Here is an 18623-nt window from a genome sequence, read left to right as displayed (position 1 = left end):
AGCATCTGCGCTGCACCTTGATCAAGAATGAAAAATTACCATATTAAATTAATAAACAAATCCCTTTGCTATCAGATCTTCCTAATGAAGAAATCTGTATTATCAAATTACATCACTACTATTGAGATTAGCAAGTGAATCAACGATTATGAAGGATTTGCTTGAGATCAAAGCATAAAGGCGCATTTAAATGTGAGATTATGAGAGGAATTGTATTTTTTACAATTAATTCATATAAGCTATGGTATAAAAAGGATTTATTCTTATCAGATCCTTATGCTTGTTGAGTTAGCTGGAGTTACACCAGGATCATCAGCTGGTGGGTTGCGGAATATGCCATTGAATGATGCTCATGAAGATTGATACAGATTATATCGTGGGATAATACTTGTATATTGTATGTGTTTATGCGGTAAAATAGTGATAACTGAATTGTTGGTTATGAGAAAACATAATCAGCATCTACCAATCTGATATTCCTAAACTAAATTCAGTAAAATTCCTTACCAGTGACCATAGTAAATACCCTCTAAGCTGGTAGCTGTCTAATTGATCTTTGAGTATACGTCTTTCTCTTTGACATGCCTATCCTAAAGTTGTCGCAAACATTTTAAAGGAGGATGGCCAATTTTAGCACTATTTCATCCCAAATGGATACCAAGACAACTTTCCCTAATCATTCAGCCTTATAAACCAAATCAAAAAAAGAAAATTGATCCTCGAACCCCATTTATTCGACTGAAACTCTTCTCACTCTTCTAAAATGGACCAAGTAATAGATTGTAAGAAAAAGAGCTACACACACTACTATGCTAAAGATTGCTAAAAGAATAGGTCTCACCGAGAATCGAACTCGGATCACCGGATTCAAAGACCGATATGATAACCATTACACTATGAAACCATGTTATATTTAAAAATTATGTACTTAATATATAATCCATTTATTTAAACTTTGCTCACGTGATAGTATGTGTCATATATCTCTCATTATGAACTTTGTATACTTCCTAGTCTATTCTCTCGTCGGTATGTATATACTGTCAAAGCAGAAATGTTGACCTCTTTCTTGTTATTGACATTTCATAAGAGGAAGTAATTTTTTTTTGGTGACAATACTGCTGCGAGGTTCTCAAGGTTTTAATACGCTGTTCCTGCAGTGAAATCAGGTTTAATGGATTTCACAAAAAAAATAAAGCAAAGGTAAAATACAATAGAAATCAACTGTATTTTATTTTGTGCATAAAATGAACTGAAGATCCTGGAATTGAGTAAAAAAAAGAAGAGTATTTATACATTTGCATCTGGCTTGTAGGATTAGTGATGATAGAGATGTTGTAACTGTCTGAAATACGTGAGAATGGATATGTCTTTTTATTTTCAGTAAAATCAGATAGAGAGAAAAGGGAATGGTGAATGTCTACTGCTATTTATATGTATGATTTATGGATTGCTTACACACCCGTCTAGAATGGTGTTCTCATGCTAAGTTTTAGTGTCAATCCTCACTTATGCTAAATGGTAATTATTTCAGATATAGATGATCAGTCTAAATATCTTTAGTAGCTCTTGGCAACGTTAATTACTTACATTCCTTATCTGCTATCTTTTGACATATAGAGAATAGCTTATCGAAACTTAGCTTATGTGAATATCATGATTATCGTTTACATGTTGAACAGCTTATTTACATATGCTCCATATGTGCATAGTTTATTGCTCAATTCAATCTACGACATTATGATTCAGGAACAGTTATATGTGTGAATACAACATCACCCTCCACCAGGCTCGAACAGGCCGCTTGCTTAATCTGTATTCGCACAAGATCTTTTGTTTTGTTTTGGTGTAGTATTATATTGATTCAAGGCGTTATGAGTATTAACTTGTTGTGTGGGTTTATAATTGTTGTTCTTTCTTTTTCTGCTTCTGATAACAGTTTGAGCATTCGAGTTGTTGTTTATGTCATCTTGTAAGGAAACGAGCTGTTCATTGATGTTCTGCAATGTGCCTTTCTTATTACTCTTGAGAGTGTCAGTGAAGGGCATCGATTTGCTGTTTTTATATGGCTTGTAATCTTTGCCTAATCGTCTTCTCCAGTATTTCTGGATTGTTGCTTCATGTGTAATTAGGTCTGGGGTAACCCAAGAATCATGCTCATGGCTGTAGCCTTTCCAACGTATTTTGTACTCGGTGGTTTTACCAGATCCTTTGTGCTCCAAGATGTCTTCGATTTCAAAGACTTCATCGTCATCGTCGATGTTGTCTTTGTTGACTACTTTCAATTCTCTTGGGGCATAATCTCGATCCATTAACACACCTGTTTCATTTTGTAATACGTAGGAACCGCCTTTGGTTTTGCGAATGACTGTATAAGGACCTTCATATGATGGCATTAGGGAGCCTTTAAGCGTAGGAATGCGTACCATGACATGAGTTCCAGATGGATAGTCATCTACGACATTCTTGTATTTGTCAAATTTATCCCGCATGTTGGCAACGTATTTGTCAGTCTTGTCCTTGATGGCTGGCAGTACGATTTCGCTCATGTGGTCAATTCTTTTGATAAGTTCTTCATACGACATGACACTTTTCATTTGCTTGTCTGACTCTCTGTAGTCTACAAAGGCATTCATTCGTCTTGCAAACATGAGATTGAAAGGAGGGGTATTTAGTCTCTTGGAAACCTTATTGTTTAGGGCGAGTTGTACACCTGGTACGTATAGATCCCATTCATGTCCTGCTCCTTCTACTGCTTTAGCAATAGCTAACTTGGAACTTTGTACAAATCGTTCTGCTGCGCCATTACTTGCTGCATTATAGGAAGTGATGAGTCTTTGATCGATGTTCATGGTTTCACATAACGTTTGCATTATGATGTTTGCATTTTCGGATCCATTATCATTTGAGATTTTTGTAGGGTAACCAAAGTCTGAAAATACTTGCACAAGGTGCTTGGCCATCGTTGTTGCACGTTTATCCTTCATACATCTTAATATACAGAAGCGTGTGCAGATGTCTACCATTACGAGGAGGTATTTATGTCCATTTGCTGACAGTGGTAGTTCCGCCAGGTCAATTGCCCAGTGATCGCCAGGAATGTATGAATAGATTGGTCTTAAAGGTTGGAATCCTCTTTTAGTGATGTTATGTTTTTGACATGAAGTACAGCTCTTCACTAACTCGACAGCATCTACAGCTAAATTGGGCCAATGTAAACCATCGTTATGCAGAGATTTGATAATACTTTCAGCACCGAAATGCCCGAATACATGTGCTCTTAATAGGAGAGCCTTACGTTCCTTTTCAGGTGGTGTAAAGTAATCACCATGTTTATATTCTACATGTTTAACAGTGAATTTGTTTTTAGTGTCTCTTTTGATGGCTCTAATTTTGCCATTGATGTTCTTGAACTTGATATTTTTTCGTTTGTATGACATTTTATTGTTCTTGTCCAGCATATCCTCCCCCAGATTGTGATCCATAGGAGGAAACAATCGACTGAGGCTATCGGCAAGAACATTCTGTATGCCGGGTAGGTAAATAACGTTAAAGGCGAAATCCTGTAGGTAATCAAACCAGTTTAACATCATGCTGTTGGCATGTTTTTGAGTGTGGATGTATGTCAGCGCACGATGATCGCACATAACCTTGAAACGGTTGCCCCAAAGGAATTTTCTAAATTTTTGCAAGGCAAAAATGATAGCTAATAATTCCCTTTTAGTGGTGCTATAATTGCGTTCAGAGGAAGAGAGTGAGCGTGCCATAAATCCAATGTATTTGATGATCTTTTTAACGGGAGGCTTGGTATTGATGCCTAGATTGGTAAGTGTGGACTGGTTGTCATGAACTGAAGAAGAGGCAGATTGATGTGCGTTTGAGGTAGGCTTGTACTTTACCGCTTCTGTTTCTTCTACATTATATTCTTGACACAGTACGCAACCAATGCCGTACGAACTGGAGTCGGTATATACCGTGTAAGGATGGTTTAAATCCGGAGGGCTGAGGACTATATTGGAAACTAACACATTCTTGATAGCCTGGAAGTGTGTTTCCATCATTGGGGTCCACTCTTTATCCGTGATAACTTTAGCATTGCGGATCTTATCCAGAGGGGCCATCAAAGCAGCAGCTTTAGGGATGTGATCACGCATGTAGTTGACTAGACCCAGGAATCTTTGAACGTCAGTGCCAGTCTTGGGACGTGGCCAAGATTCAATGTTGGATAGTTTACGTGTGTCGATGGTTTTCCCTTGCTCAGAGACAGAGAATCCCAGCAAGTTGATACTTTTTTGTGCGAAATGGCACTTTTCGATGTTGAGGATTAGATTGACCTTGTTCAGGATACGGATTACCTCTTTCACATGGATTAGATGGTCGTGTAGATTGGAGCTGAAGCATACCAAATCGTCCACGAAAAATGCGACATGGTTTTTGAGGATATTGCGACGTCGTTGGGTATTACCGTTGTTTTCAGCTGGATCCACGTATTCGTATTCGTCATTGAATAGACGTGTCATGACCCGTTGGTAAACATTACTGAGGAATTTTATCCCGTACGGCGAACCTTTGAAACAGTATTGAGTTCCATCAATCGGTGAAGTCCATGAGGTTTTGACTCTGTCTGGACCAAATATTTCAAATCTATGGAAAGCCGAGAAAGCATCAAATGTAGTGAATACGGAATAGCCAGCTAATTTGTGGAATATGTCAGGTATGTGTGGTAGGCTTTGTACATCGTCATCCAGGAGGATGTTGTTGAGGGCGCGAGTATCCAGACACACACGCTTGTTGGTATCCGACTTATTGCCTTGGCTATCCTTTTTGGCAGCAAGTGTTAAAGGTGAGTTCCACTTGGTGTTTACAGGTGCTTTTTCAATGGTACCGTTGGCTAACCAAGTTTGGATTTGTTCTTGTATCTTAGGTCTCAATTTATAAGGAATGGGATACTGTGGGATGTTTACGTATTCTCCCTCAACTGTGTTTAGATGGATGACGGATTCTGGGACAGTGCAGAAGCTATGTTTAGAAATGGATTGATTTGCATCAAGCAATGGTTTTATTTCCTCAATAAAGTGCCTTTGATCTTCAGTGGAGCCAGCGGGCGAGTTATTAGGGATAATTTCATCATTGATTGAGTCATCGAAAATCACAGCGTCGTCAAAGTTGTGTGCTACACCCGTTAATGCTATGCCGAGTTTAGGTAAGATTTCGTAACCCAAAATCACATCAGTTTGATCGTTATCATCAAATTCGATGATTTCAAAGGTGTGAGTGGAAACTTTGCCATTATAGCTTATATCAATTGGTTCAGTGCGACCCACTCTATTAATAGTGTTGTTTTTACCAGCCAGTTTAAGAATAGCATTGTGATTATTTGTTACAAAAGAAATTTTATTGCATAAAATAAACTTTTTACTAATTACAGATAATTCACTGCCTGTATCAACTAATCCAATTGCTCTAGTATTTTGTATTAATAGTGGAGTATACAAAGAGAAAGGATTGTTAGTTACCAAGTTATTGAAATCTTGTTTAATACTACGACACTTACGAATATTATCGTCTTCTGAAGCGGCAATAGCGTTATCAATCGCTTCCTCTTCTTTACTGCTTTTCATGTCAAAGTTAGTCCACTCTTCCATGAGTTGATCCATCTTGATGGTTCTTACTTGATTGTTGTTTGACAATTTATGATGAGTGGATTGGCCTTGGTTTTGCTTAGCTTTCTTTGCTTCATGGAATTCAGAGCAACGATGGCCTTTTTCCCAAGGTTGATTACAATAGTAGCATTTTTTATCATTCGATTTGTTGCCAGAAGAACGTTCACCTCCCTTAAGCTTGGGCTCATGGTTTCTTTTAGGTCCTTTGCTCATGCTTGCGACAAAAGGATCTTCAGATACATGTACTTCTAGACCACTAATCAAGGCTTCGACTTGACGGAAGGACTTCAATTGATGTAAAAATGAGATGCCGAGATGGCTCGACAATGATGTGCGAACACTCAGATTCAAGTAGGGTTGCAAGTTGTTCATGTAAAGACGAGCCATGAAATTACTATCGGCACACTGAGCAGCATGAGCAGCCCTTATAAAACGTTTGCCGAAGTCAGCAGCAGGTTCCCCAGTCTTTTGTCGAAGATTGACCAACTTGTTAAACATGTTGATGGCTTTGGCAGGGGATTCAATATGATCCATGATCATAGCCTTGGCTTGCGTATATGAGATTGCCATATTCTGTTCGATGGTGTCAGTGTACCAATCAGCATGGTCTATTCCAATGACATTCGCAAGGTTATCTCTCCAGTTGGGCTCGAGATCAACATTCTGCATTCTGAAGGTTCTTTCAAATGCTTTGAAATATTGATTTACGGAAACGAATGCGTCATCTGAGTCCTTTGTGTCATCGTTCAAGATCTTGAACTTGGGTAAGTCTCTGACCATTGCACGCTTGACCAGTGCTTGGGATGGAAGCCCTTGGGAAGCCGGTTCTGGGGTGGTAGATTCTATCCATGCCCGGATGGGAGTGTTATCGGTGACAGGAGCCATAGGCGCAGTGGGAACGGTTGGGGCTTCTTCTTGATGGGTCTCCTCCATCGTAATGTCTTCATTTTCAGAACGTTGTTCTGATGAAAGGATGGATGAAGTGGTAGTGTTACCGCCTGTAGCAGCAGTGGGTTGATGATGTTGCTCGTTGTTATTTGGTGTTGCCATGGTTCACGTAAAAAAATGTTGTAACTGTCTGAAATACGTGAGAATGGATATGTCTTTTTATTTTCAGTAAAATCAGATAGAGAGAAAAGGGAATGGTGAATGTCTACTGCTATTTATATGTATGATTTATGGATTGCTTACACACCCGTCTAGAATGGTGTTCTCATGCTAAGTTTTAGTGTCAATCCTCACTTATGCTAAATGGTAATTATTTCAGATATAGATGATCAGTCTAAATATCTTTAGTAGCTCTTGGCAACGTTAATTACTTACATTCCTTATCTGCTATCTTTTGACATATAGAGAATAGCTTATCGAAACTTAGCTTATGTGAATATCATGATTATCGTTTACATGTTGAACAGCTTATTTACATATGCTCCATATGTGCATAGTTTATTGCTCAATTCAATCTACGACATTATGATTCAGGAACAGTTATATGTGTGAATACAACATCACCCTCCACCAGGCTCGAACAGGCCGCTTGCTTAATCTGTATTCGCACAAGATCTTTTGTTTTGTTTTGGTGTAGTATTATATTGATTCAAGGCGTTATGAGTATTAACTTGTTGTGTGGGTTTATAATTGTTGTTCTTTCTTTTTCTGCTTCTGATAACAGTTTGAGCATTCGAGTTGTTGTTTATGTCATCTTGTAAGGAAACGAGCTGTTCATTGATGTTCTGCAATGTGCCTTTCTTATTACTCTTGAGAGTGTCAGTGAAGGGCATCGATTTGCTGTTTTTATATGGCTTGTAATCTTTGCCTAATCGTCTTCTCCAGTATTTCTGGATTGTTGCTTCATGTGTAATTAGGTCTGGGGTAACCCAAGAATCATGCTCATGGCTGTAGCCTTTCCAACGTATTTTGTACTCGGTGGTTTTACCAGATCCTTTGTGCTCCAAGATGTCTTCGATTTCAAAGACTTCATCGTCATCGTCGATGTTGTCTTTGTTGACTACTTTCAATTCTCTTGGGGCATAATCTCGATCCATTAACACACCTGTTTCATTTTGTAATACGTAGGAACCGCCTTTGGTTTTGCGAATGACTGTATAAGGACCTTCATATGATGGCATTAGGGAGCCTTTAAGCGTAGGAATGCGTACCATGACATGAGTTCCAGATGGATAGTCATCTACGACATTCTTGTATTTGTCAAATTTATCCCGCATGTTGGCAACGTATTTGTCAGTCTTGTCCTTGATGGCTGGCAGTACGATTTCGCTCATGTGGTCAATTCTTTTGATAAGTTCTTCATACGACATGACACTTTTCATTTGCTTGTCTGACTCTCTGTAGTCTACAAAGGCATTCATTCGTCTTGCAAACATGAGATTGAAAGGAGGGGTATTTAGTCTCTTGGAAACCTTATTGTTTAGGGCGAGTTGTACACCTGGTACGTATAGATCCCATTCATGTCCTGCTCCTTCTACTGCTTTAGCAATAGCTAACTTGGAACTTTGTACAAATCGTTCTGCTGCGCCATTACTTGCTGCATTATAGGAAGTGATGAGTCTTTGATCGATGTTCATGGTTTCACATAACGTTTGCATTATGATGTTTGCATTTTCGGATCCATTATCATTTGAGATTTTTGTAGGGTAACCAAAGTCTGAAAATACTTGCACAAGGTGCTTGGCCATCGTTGTTGCACGTTTATCCTTCATACATCTTAATATACAGAAGCGTGTGCAGATGTCTACCATTACGAGGAGGTATTTATGTCCATTTGCTGACAGTGGTAGTTCCGCCAGGTCAATTGCCCAGTGATCGCCAGGAATGTATGAATAGATTGGTCTTAAAGGTTGGAATCCTCTTTTAGTGATGTTATGTTTTTGACATGAAGTACAGCTCTTCACTAACTCGACAGCATCTACAGCTAAATTGGGCCAATGTAAACCATCGTTATGCAGAGATTTGATAATACTTTCAGCACCGAAATGCCCGAATACATGTGCTCTTAATAGGAGAGCCTTACGTTCCTTTTCAGGTGGTGTAAAGTAATCACCATGTTTATATTCTACATGTTTAACAGTGAATTTGTTTTTAGTGTCTCTTTTGATGGCTCTAATTTTGCCATTGATGTTCTTGAACTTGATATTTTTTCGTTTGTATGACATTTTATTGTTCTTGTCCAGCATATCCTCCCCCAGATTGTGATCCATAGGAGGAAACAATCGACTGAGGCTATCGGCAAGAACATTCTGTATGCCGGGTAGGTAAATAACGTTAAAGGCGAAATCCTGTAGGTAATCAAACCAGTTTAACATCATGCTGTTGGCATGTTTTTGAGTGTGGATGTATGTCAGCGCACGATGATCGCACATAACCTTGAAACGGTTGCCCCAAAGGAATTTTCTAAATTTTTGCAAGGCAAAAATGATAGCTAATAATTCCCTTTTAGTGGTGCTATAATTGCGTTCAGAGGAAGAGAGTGAGCGTGCCATAAATCCAATGTATTTGATGATCTTTTTAACGGGAGGCTTGGTATTGATGCCTAGATTGGTAAGTGTGGACTGGTTGTCATGAACTGAAGAAGAGGCAGATTGATGTGCGTTTGAGGTAGGCTTGTACTTTACCGCTTCTGTTTCTTCTACATTATATTCTTGACACAGTACGCAACCAATGCCGTACGAACTGGAGTCGGTATATACCGTGTAAGGATGGTTTAAATCCGGAGGGCTGAGGACTATATTGGAAACTAACACATTCTTGATAGCCTGGAAGTGTGTTTCCATCATTGGGGTCCACTCTTTATCCGTGATAACTTTAGCATTGCGGATCTTATCCAGAGGGGCCATCAAAGCAGCAGCTTTAGGGATGTGATCACGCATGTAGTTGACTAGACCCAGGAATCTTTGAACGTCAGTGCCAGTCTTGGGACGTGGCCAAGATTCAATGTTGGATAGTTTACGTGTGTCGATGGTTTTCCCTTGCTCAGAGACAGAGAATCCCAGCAAGTTGATACTTTTTTGTGCGAAATGGCACTTTTCGATGTTGAGGATTAGATTGACCTTGTTCAGGATACGGATTACCTCTTTCACATGGATTAGATGGTCGTGTAGATTGGAGCTGAAGCATACCAAATCGTCCACGAAAAATGCGACATGGTTTTTGAGGATATTGCGACGTCGTTGGGTATTACCGTTGTTTTCAGCTGGATCCACGTATTCGTATTCGTCATTGAATAGACGTGTCATGACCCGTTGGTAAACATTACTGAGGAATTTTATCCCGTACGGCGAACCTTTGAAACAGTATTGAGTTCCATCAATCGGTGAAGTCCATGAGGTTTTGACTCTGTCTGGACCAAATATTTCAAATCTATGGAAAGCCGAGAAAGCATCAAATGTAGTGAATACGGAATAGCCAGCTAATTTGTGGAATATGTCAGGTATGTGTGGTAGGCTTTGTACATCGTCATCCAGGAGGATGTTGTTGAGGGCGCGAGTATCCAGACACACACGCTTGTTGGTATCCGACTTATTGCCTTGGCTATCCTTTTTGGCAGCAAGTGTTAAAGGTGAGTTCCACTTGGTGTTTACAGGTGCTTTTTCAATGGTACCGTTGGCTAACCAAGTTTGGATTTGTTCTTGTATCTTAGGTCTCAATTTATAAGGAATGGGATACTGTGGGATGTTTACGTATTCTCCCTCAACTGTGTTTAGATGGATGACGGATTCTGGGACAGTGCAGAAGCTATGTTTAGAAATGGATTGATTTGCATCAAGCAATGGTTTTATTTCCTCAATAAAGTGCCTTTGATCTTCAGTGGAGCCAGCGGGCGAGTTATTAGGGATAATTTCATCATTGATTGAGTCATCGAAAATCACAGCGTCGTCAAAGTTGTGTGCTACACCCGTTAATGCTATGCCGAGTTTAGGTAAGATTTCGTAACCCAAAATCACATCAGTTTGATCGTTATCATCAAATTCGATGATTTCAAAGGTGTGAGTGGAAACTTTGCCATTATAGCTTATATCAATTGGTTCAGTGCGACCCACTCTATTAATAGTGTTGTTTTTACCAGCCAGTTTAAGAATAGCATTGTGATTATTTGTTACAAAAGAAATTTTATTGCATAAAATAAACTTTTTACTAATTACAGATAATTCACTGCCTGTATCAACTAATCCAATTGCTCTAGTATTTTGTATTAATAGTGGAGTATACAAAGAGAAAGGATTGTTAGTTACCAAGTTATTGAAATCTTGTTTAATACTACGACACTTACGAATATTATCGTCTTCTGAAGCGGCAATAGCGTTATCAATCGCTTCCTCTTCTTTACTGCTTTTCATGTCAAAGTTAGTCCACTCTTCCATGAGTTGATCCATCTTGATGGTTCTTACTTGATTGTTGTTTGACAATTTATGATGAGTGGATTGGCCTTGGTTTTGCTTAGCTTTCTTTGCTTCATGGAATTCAGAGCAACGATGGCCTTTTTCCCAAGGTTGATTACAATAGTAGCATTTTTTATCATTCGATTTGTTGCCAGAAGAACGTTCACCTCCCTTAAGCTTGGGCTCATGGTTTCTTTTAGGTCCTTTGCTCATGCTTGCGACAAAAGGATCTTCAGATACATGTACTTCTAGACCACTAATCAAGGCTTCGACTTGACGGAAGGACTTCAATTGATGTAAAAATGAGATGCCGAGATGGCTCGACAATGATGTGCGAACACTCAGATTCAAGTAGGGTTGCAAGTTGTTCATGTAAAGACGAGCCATGAAATTACTATCGGCACACTGAGCAGCATGAGCAGCCCTTATAAAACGTTTGCCGAAGTCAGCAGCAGGTTCCCCAGTCTTTTGTCGAAGATTGACCAACTTGTTAAACATGTTGATGGCTTTGGCAGGGGATTCAATATGATCCATGATCATAGCCTTGGCTTGCGTATATGAGATTGCCATATTCTGTTCGATGGTGTCAGTGTACCAATCAGCATGGTCTATTCCAATGACATTCGCAAGGTTATCTCTCCAGTTGGGCTCGAGATCAACATTCTGCATTCTGAAGGTTCTTTCAAATGCTTTGAAATATTGATTTACGGAAACGAATGCGTCATCTGAGTCCTTTGTGTCATCGTTCAAGATCTTGAACTTGGGTAAGTCTCTGACCATTGCACGCTTGACCAGTGCTTGGGATGGAAGCCCTTGGGAAGCCGGTTCTGGGGTGGTAGATTCTATCCATGCCCGGATGGGAGTGTTATCGGTGACAGGAGCCATAGGCGCAGTGGGAACGGTTGGGGCTTCTTCTTGATGGGTCTCCTCCATCGTAATGTCTTCATTTTCAGAACGTTGTTCTGATGAAAGGATGGATGAAGTGGTAGTGTTACCGCCTGTAGCAGCAGTGGGTTGATGATGTTGCTCGTTGTTATTTGGTGTTGCCATGGTTCACGTAAAAAAATGTTGTAACTGTCTGAAATACGTGAGAATGGATATGTCTTTTTATTTTCAGTAAAATCAGATAGAGAGAAAAGGGAATGGTGAATGTCTACTGCTATTTATATGTATGATTTATGGATTGCTTACACACCCGTCTAGAATGGTGTTCTCATGCTAAGTTTTAGTGTCAATCCTCACTTATGCTAAATGGTAATTATTTCAGATATAGATGATCAGTCTAAATATCTTTAGTAGCTCTTGGCAACGTTAATTACTTACATTCCTTATCTGCTATCTTTTGACATATAGAGAATAGCTTATCGAAACTTAGCTTATGTGAATATCATGATTATCGTTTACATGTTGAACAGCTTATTTACATATGCTCCATATGTGCATAGTTTATTGCTCAATTCAATCTACGACATTATGATTCAGGAACAGTTATATGTGTGAATACAACAAGAGAGCAATAGGTGCTGCTATTGCGATATCTGGCAAATGTTGTTGATGTTTGATTTAAAGTGGTAATCAATGCAGGAGCACTGGCCATAAGGGTCGATTTGAGTAACCTTGATGGGCTTGGGTGAGCTATCGTCATAGCATGATTTAATGTAACCTTGATGGTTTAAAGTGTGATGTTTGTTATTGAAGCATGGAATCCTTTGTCTGGGATATTGTGCAACTATGGCAGCAGGGCATAGTTGTCATATTTGAATATGCTTGTTATTGATTTGATTCTTTTTGGATAAAGATACCATCACTTATTACGACCATCATGGGTGTGATTGAATACACTACTGTGATCAGGAGTGATTCATTCACACGATGTGCGATATAAGCATGCATCTTTAGTTTAGTATTTTTAAATGGTTTTTTGATGTACATTTGAGCGCTTTCATTAATAGATCCAAATAGCATGAATTTGAATGAGTGCTATTTGATGAACTTTGGTTTTCAATTAAGTTGCGTTTGGGTGGCTATTTCATTACACCACCATTTAAATACGACTTCAATGCAGCCTCCTGGTGTCGAATAATCTTGTATTACGGATGCTGTAGGTATCATGAATCTCTATTCGTTCGACTTTGATACAAAGTTTTGTTGTTTGCTTCCCCAATTGTGCTGACATTGACTCAGCCTGTTTGGCTTCAGTCATTTCTCCTTAAATATGAATGTTTAACATTATGGATAGACTTTGAGTCTAGGTTTAAGGCTAGATATGGAATCTCTGTTGTGGACAATCATCAAAAAGGTCCTGTTAACCTGATAAAAGTATCTTGTTCAATCTGGGCAAGTTATTAGATTCAAACTTGCATAACATCATTGACGTTCAAGTTATGAAATTACTGTATTCGCGCATTTCAAAAAGAGAGATCTGAGTCCTAGAATTAGAATACAAGCGTCGATTGCTTAAGTATTCAGTTCCATACAGTGCAGAACATCAGAGACATAAGAAAAAACATTAATTTATCGACTTCTTTGTCAAGACAACCTACTAGATCTTATTTTTGGTCAAAATTTGTTCAAACTTAGTCATTCTGAAGCACGAATAACTCATGCCACAAAGCATTCTGAGCGCTTAGAATAGCACCAAACGACTCTCTTTGTCCACGCTTTACTTACTGATGTTTTATCTCAAGATTTTTTAGACCATTGCAAACCCATGAAAATCTTCATTTTTTCATGAGTAATAGCAAGGGGAATTTCTTAAAAATCAAACGATCGCGTTTTTCACCCCCAAAAATGAAGACTTTTTCTATGATACATATGAGATCAAATTGTTTGTAGAGATGGAATGCAACATTCGAGACTACTTTTATAGATTTTCCATATGCTAAATCTTGACATTTTTGCAGAAACCCTATATTCATATCTTTGAAGATTGCTCATTATTTTCAGTCTGAGATCTCAATGCAACAAACATCATTCGATTTGCCTTAATTGACTCTTCATGGACGCATTAGAAAGTAAAGACTGACAACAACTATTTCTATAGTCGAATTTGTCAAAAACGTTTAGAAAATGTAAAATCAAGTCAAGTAGAAATACGAAAATGGCCACTGCACAAATCCATGTTCAAGTGCCGCAACCGCAATTGCCTCGGCAGAAGACTGAGGTCAAATCTACTGACAGTGACGTCGGATAAGGCGCCGCCCGCCTATTTTTTTCTCCCTTTCCCCCGTTTGCAAAACGCGTTTAGTATCATACCATAATATTTTCTTTGAAAGCGTCTTGATTGAAAATAGCACCCTTGCTTCTGATAACACAGTCGTGTGCTGTTAGAAGAGTCTGACATTACCTCTCTCTGAAGTGCAATATAGTAGGTATTATTTGATTATTATGTGCACTGGAAGGTGTAAAACTAACATTAAACGTATATATTTATTAAACTTTGCTATTTCTTTTGCCTGTTTGACGTGGGTGCTGCTGCTGGTAATCTGGTCTTTCTTCGTCTACTATCTTTATTGTATGGTTGTTCTATGGTCTATCTGTGGTCTATCTGTGGTTTGTCTCTGGTGATTACTACCTATTCTCTGGTCTATCTCTGGTAATTGCCTATTCTGTGGTCCATCTTTGGTTCATCTCTGGTCTATACATGGTGGTGGTAAGTGGTAAGTATCTTTTTTCTTCTGTTCGCGATGATATAAACCTTCTTTGAACGTTTGTATTATTGCTTTCTTCCTCATGACAATGCATACATGATGCTTTCTTTGTTGCGTCTTTCTTTTGTTGTTGGTTGTGTTGCCTCTGTGGCTTCACATGAAACAACATAAGTCATTATGTTCTATTGCAAACTTATAGTACCACAGTTGCTTTTGCAGTTGTGCGTGTTTGTGTTGCTTCACTTCTGACTATTGCCATGCATGTTGCTCATCATGTATGCACTTTTGTCGCAACAACAACGAGCTGTTCTGAACGTCGCTGATGTTGTATTTGCTATACTTTTCTTTGGCTCACTTTGTGTGAGTATCCCTTTTTTGCCTACGTAGTACTACTATACTACTCCTAGAGTAGTATGCTGTTTCCTTCTTTTTTATATTATCATTCTTATGTTTCTTTGAAGCATACCTTTTTTTACGTTGTGTGAATGTGCCTATCACTGAAGCTCAACAAGACTCTATCCGAGGCTAGGAGGTGGATAGGCTGCCTCCACTTGGTTATCGCTACTTACTTTAGTGATGATTGAGGGTCTCAATGTCAGCATTCAAAGCTAGGTGGTGTAAGTAAGGCATGCTCTAGCACCTGAGGGGAATTTGATGATAGCTACCGCTCTATTGCTATATAACGCGGTGTTTAAAATTTTGCCTCACATCAAAACAGGGGGAAACTCTCGCAAATTTTTTTTTAAATCAGCGGAGTTTTCAAGCGATTTGATTGGCTCAGAGGTTCAAACTCAAAAGGATTCTAGCTAGTTGATTTCGTATCGATCCATGATTTTGCATTCGTAATAAAATGTTATCCAAGCACAGTAGATATAATTTATATCTTTCTTTATTCATAAATAAGGTAAGGTGCATTTGTTTAATATGGCATCCATTAAACAGCTTCATGTAAGAGATATCTTTTTAAATTTACAATGTGAGAAGTTAAACTGCAAGTAGTATTACTGAAGCACAGTGTTGTTTACGTTGTTTTTTTTTGTTATAACAGTACCTAACTTTAAACTTTTGAATCGTCTGCAATAATATAGAGGAGGGTGAAAGAAGCGGATGGATCACTCTTACAATTCTTCTTTATTCACAATTAGAACAGTCTGCAATGAAATGTATATTTTGCTTCTCTATTTTATATATAATTTGGTTGATATCATCTCTCATCTGACAGCAGTTTAGTGGGTTGCAATAATATGATTATTTAGCTGTTGATCCTGTGGGTCAAGAACAATATTTTAATAAATGCTTCGTGAATCATACATGAATAACAGCTTCTATCTTTCGTCGTTGAGCATGTATCTTTTTAGGGCTTATTTAAATTACAAAACATTGCAACAATGCTCTTGATATTTAATCTAGTATTTGTCATCTCTTATTCTTTCAGAGTGCTCACCCTTGCCATCACCATGCAGTTGTTTTTATTATATATGCATGTCTTTTAATGATAGCATGGCTCCGTTGAGATAATAACAGTTATTTTGGGCATTCTATGATGGAAACCAACTCTAGGACACTTCGCCATCCGTAATCCAGTTTTGAAATATTTATTCAGACTGAAATAGCATGTTTCTAGAACCAAACTTTACAATAAAAGCACTGATAGCATAATTGGATTTTGATTGGAAGAGTTGCTGTTGAGAAGAGATGGATGCTTTTCTAAATCAGGCACTTTTGGGCAAGGCCTTTATTTAAAAGCTTTTTTTTTGTATTAAAGTGTATCTTTACCTTTATTTAAAAGCTATGGAAACATGTTAATTGCAAGTAATTACGTGTGATATATGGATGAATTAGGTGTAGGAGAAACGTTGTATTCAAAACCACTTGATCACAAGATGCTTTGTTGTGGTTTGGCAAAGGGTTATAGCTGTTGTTGTGCTGGGCATGTCAGTTAGGGCTGACCTTTTAGCGCTGAAGATCCATGGGAATTGATGCAATACTGCAGCTTCAAGTAAGACTTCAAACAATAATGGCTTTTTGGGTCTACACAATGAACAATGTTAATCATGTATCTTTGAACAGCATCTCAAGGTTCGATAAAGTAAGTTGAGGCAGAGATACATCATGCGATACCACATCTACTCTTCGTTTATACTTTTTGGTTCGCATTACCTCTACCATCTGACCAAAAACATGATTCGTTTTACGACGTTTAGCACATTGATTGCCCCATCAATTCAAAAATTTGATCTATTTTGGACTGGACGGCCAAACCAGCATTTAGCATATCAGACATTGCCCTGTTATACTCTTGAATTTAGGTGTATTAAGAGACGAGCTTGTTGTATATGATCAGAAGAGAACATATTTAACTATGATAAAGGCTGTCAGAAATTTGGACACCCAAACTCCAGTGTATTAAGATATAATGAAGGTCTAAGCATCCCAGCTCCACTTTAATAAGAGGTAATGAGAGTTTGAGCATCCAAACTCCAATGTAATAACGTCAACATAATAGCAGTAATAGGGGGGGTTGCTATGATTTGATCTGCTTTGGAGATGTCAACATTTAGCACTCTTATATAGCATTCAATCCAAGATATCGCAGGAAATCCTGATTTCCATTATCAAATACCAAGTATACCATATATATATATATATATATATATATAGGCATATGTGCTCCAACTAACATTCATAATATATTAGATGAACTGGTTCCTTGATTGCTTTGACAATGAGAACAGTCATTGTGACCTTTTGTGCGGATCCTGTAAGTTTTTTTTTTTTTTACTACAACATTTGCTACCCAGGTCCTTGCTGTCATCGAACCCCAGTTAGTTACAAGCTCCATCAAAGGGACCTTTTCTTTTTTTTCTTTCATCCACACACTTTTTGTCGACATGTCAAACACTATATTACAAGCCATTCGTCAAAATGGCCACATGGTCATGCGCAATTTTCAGCCTAGTATGATGCGTGGCATGAGCACCGCTAGTAATACCACTAATATCTTTGAAGCAGCCAAAGCAGCCGCTGCATCCGCATCAGCATCCTCCACCTCCACCATTAATACAGCCACCAACACTACTACATCCACAACCCCCGTTACACCTCTAGCTCCACCCACTCCTGCTAGCAGCCATGTCCCTATTGTACCTAACGACGAAGTAGTCAGTCAATTAGTCAACACATTGATGAGAGATGGTAAAAAAGCCAGAGCACAGCGCTTGATTTCTGACAGTATGAAGCACCTTTCCAAGAAGATTGATAACAACAGCGATCCCTACACTGTGTTACTCGAAGCCATTGAAACTGCTTCACCCTTATTGAAACTATCATCCACCAAGAAGGGATCCAAAGTTGTCCATGTACCCACAGCATTAAGAGATCGCCAACGTCGTCGTCGTGCTATTGTTTGGATGTTGGATGCTTCCAAGAAGCGTGGAGAAAAGTCTTTTGAGGAGAGGTTTGCTGCTGAAGTGTATGATGTCTCTCAAGGTGTCAGTTCTGTCTTGCAAAAGAAGCAACAGATCCATAAGCAAGCATTGGCAAATCGTGCTAATGCCCAAGTCTCGTACAACACACAACGATAAACATACACTGTATAAAAAACACACAAATGTAATAAAGCTTTTTTTTTTTACCTAGAAATTGTACAGAGGGAGGGGTCATGATTGAGAGATTAATGCTATGAAAGATGTGCAGTAAATCACAAGATGTTCATCTCGTTCCACAACTTATAGTCCCAAGAACTTCCCCGATCCATGATGTGTACATGTAAAGCTCAGGTGATGGTAGATGTGATGTTGCGGAACATTCAAAGTGTATATAAAAAGTGCTAGTTTTTTCTGTTGCAAGCTTCTTTCTTTATACCTTTTTCATATTCATAAAGATATACAATCAAAATGCAAAACGGTGATGGA

The 18623-nt window shown here is 38.5% G+C and overlaps 3 protein-coding genes and 1 non-coding gene across 4 annotated transcripts; 1 reads left to right on the top strand and 3 right to left on the bottom strand.

Moving 5' to 3' along the window:
* Positions 1 to 832: 832 nt before the first annotated feature.
* On the bottom strand, positions 833 to 904 carry ATC70_000412. The gene has a single exon. It is a non-coding gene; the product is annotated as a tRNA-Gln (tRNA).
* A 904-nt stretch (positions 905 to 1808) lies between these two features.
* On the bottom strand, positions 1809 to 6713 carry CIA1 (Cytosolic iron-sulfur protein assembly protein; the record flags this gene model as incomplete). The annotated part of the gene is made up of 1 exon (XM_064819828.1): positions 1809 to 6713. The coding sequence occupies one exon, from the start codon at positions 6711 to 6713 to the stop codon at positions 1809 to 1811; it is 4905 nt and encodes a 1634-aa protein (XP_064683748.1).
* A 491-nt stretch (positions 6714 to 7204) lies between these two features.
* ATC70_000410 (uncharacterized protein) lies at positions 7205 to 12109 on the bottom strand (the record flags this gene model as incomplete). Its single annotated transcript, XM_064819827.1, has 1 exon — positions 7205 to 12109. One exon carries the CDS (start codon positions 12107 to 12109, stop codon positions 7205 to 7207), a length of 4905 nt encoding a protein of 1634 aa, XP_064683747.1.
* Positions 12110 to 17600: 5491 nt separating this feature from the next.
* Positions 17601 to 18293, top strand: ATC70_000409 (uncharacterized protein; the record flags this gene model as incomplete). Its single annotated transcript, XM_064819826.1, has 1 exon — positions 17601 to 18293. The coding sequence occupies one exon, from the start codon at positions 17601 to 17603 to the stop codon at positions 18291 to 18293; it is 693 nt and encodes a 230-aa protein (XP_064683746.1).
* Positions 18294 to 18623: the final 330 nt, after the last annotated feature.

Source organism: Mucor velutinosus (assembly GCF_035048745.1).
Source record: "Mucor velutinosus strain NIH1002 chromosome Unknown tig00000041, whole genome shotgun sequence".
NCBI lineage: Eukaryota > Fungi > Mucoromycota > Mucoromycetes > Mucorales > Mucoraceae > Mucor > Mucor velutinosus.
The sequence above is the reverse complement of the archived record's forward strand: the minus strand, read 5'-3'. Positions and strand labels throughout refer to the sequence as shown.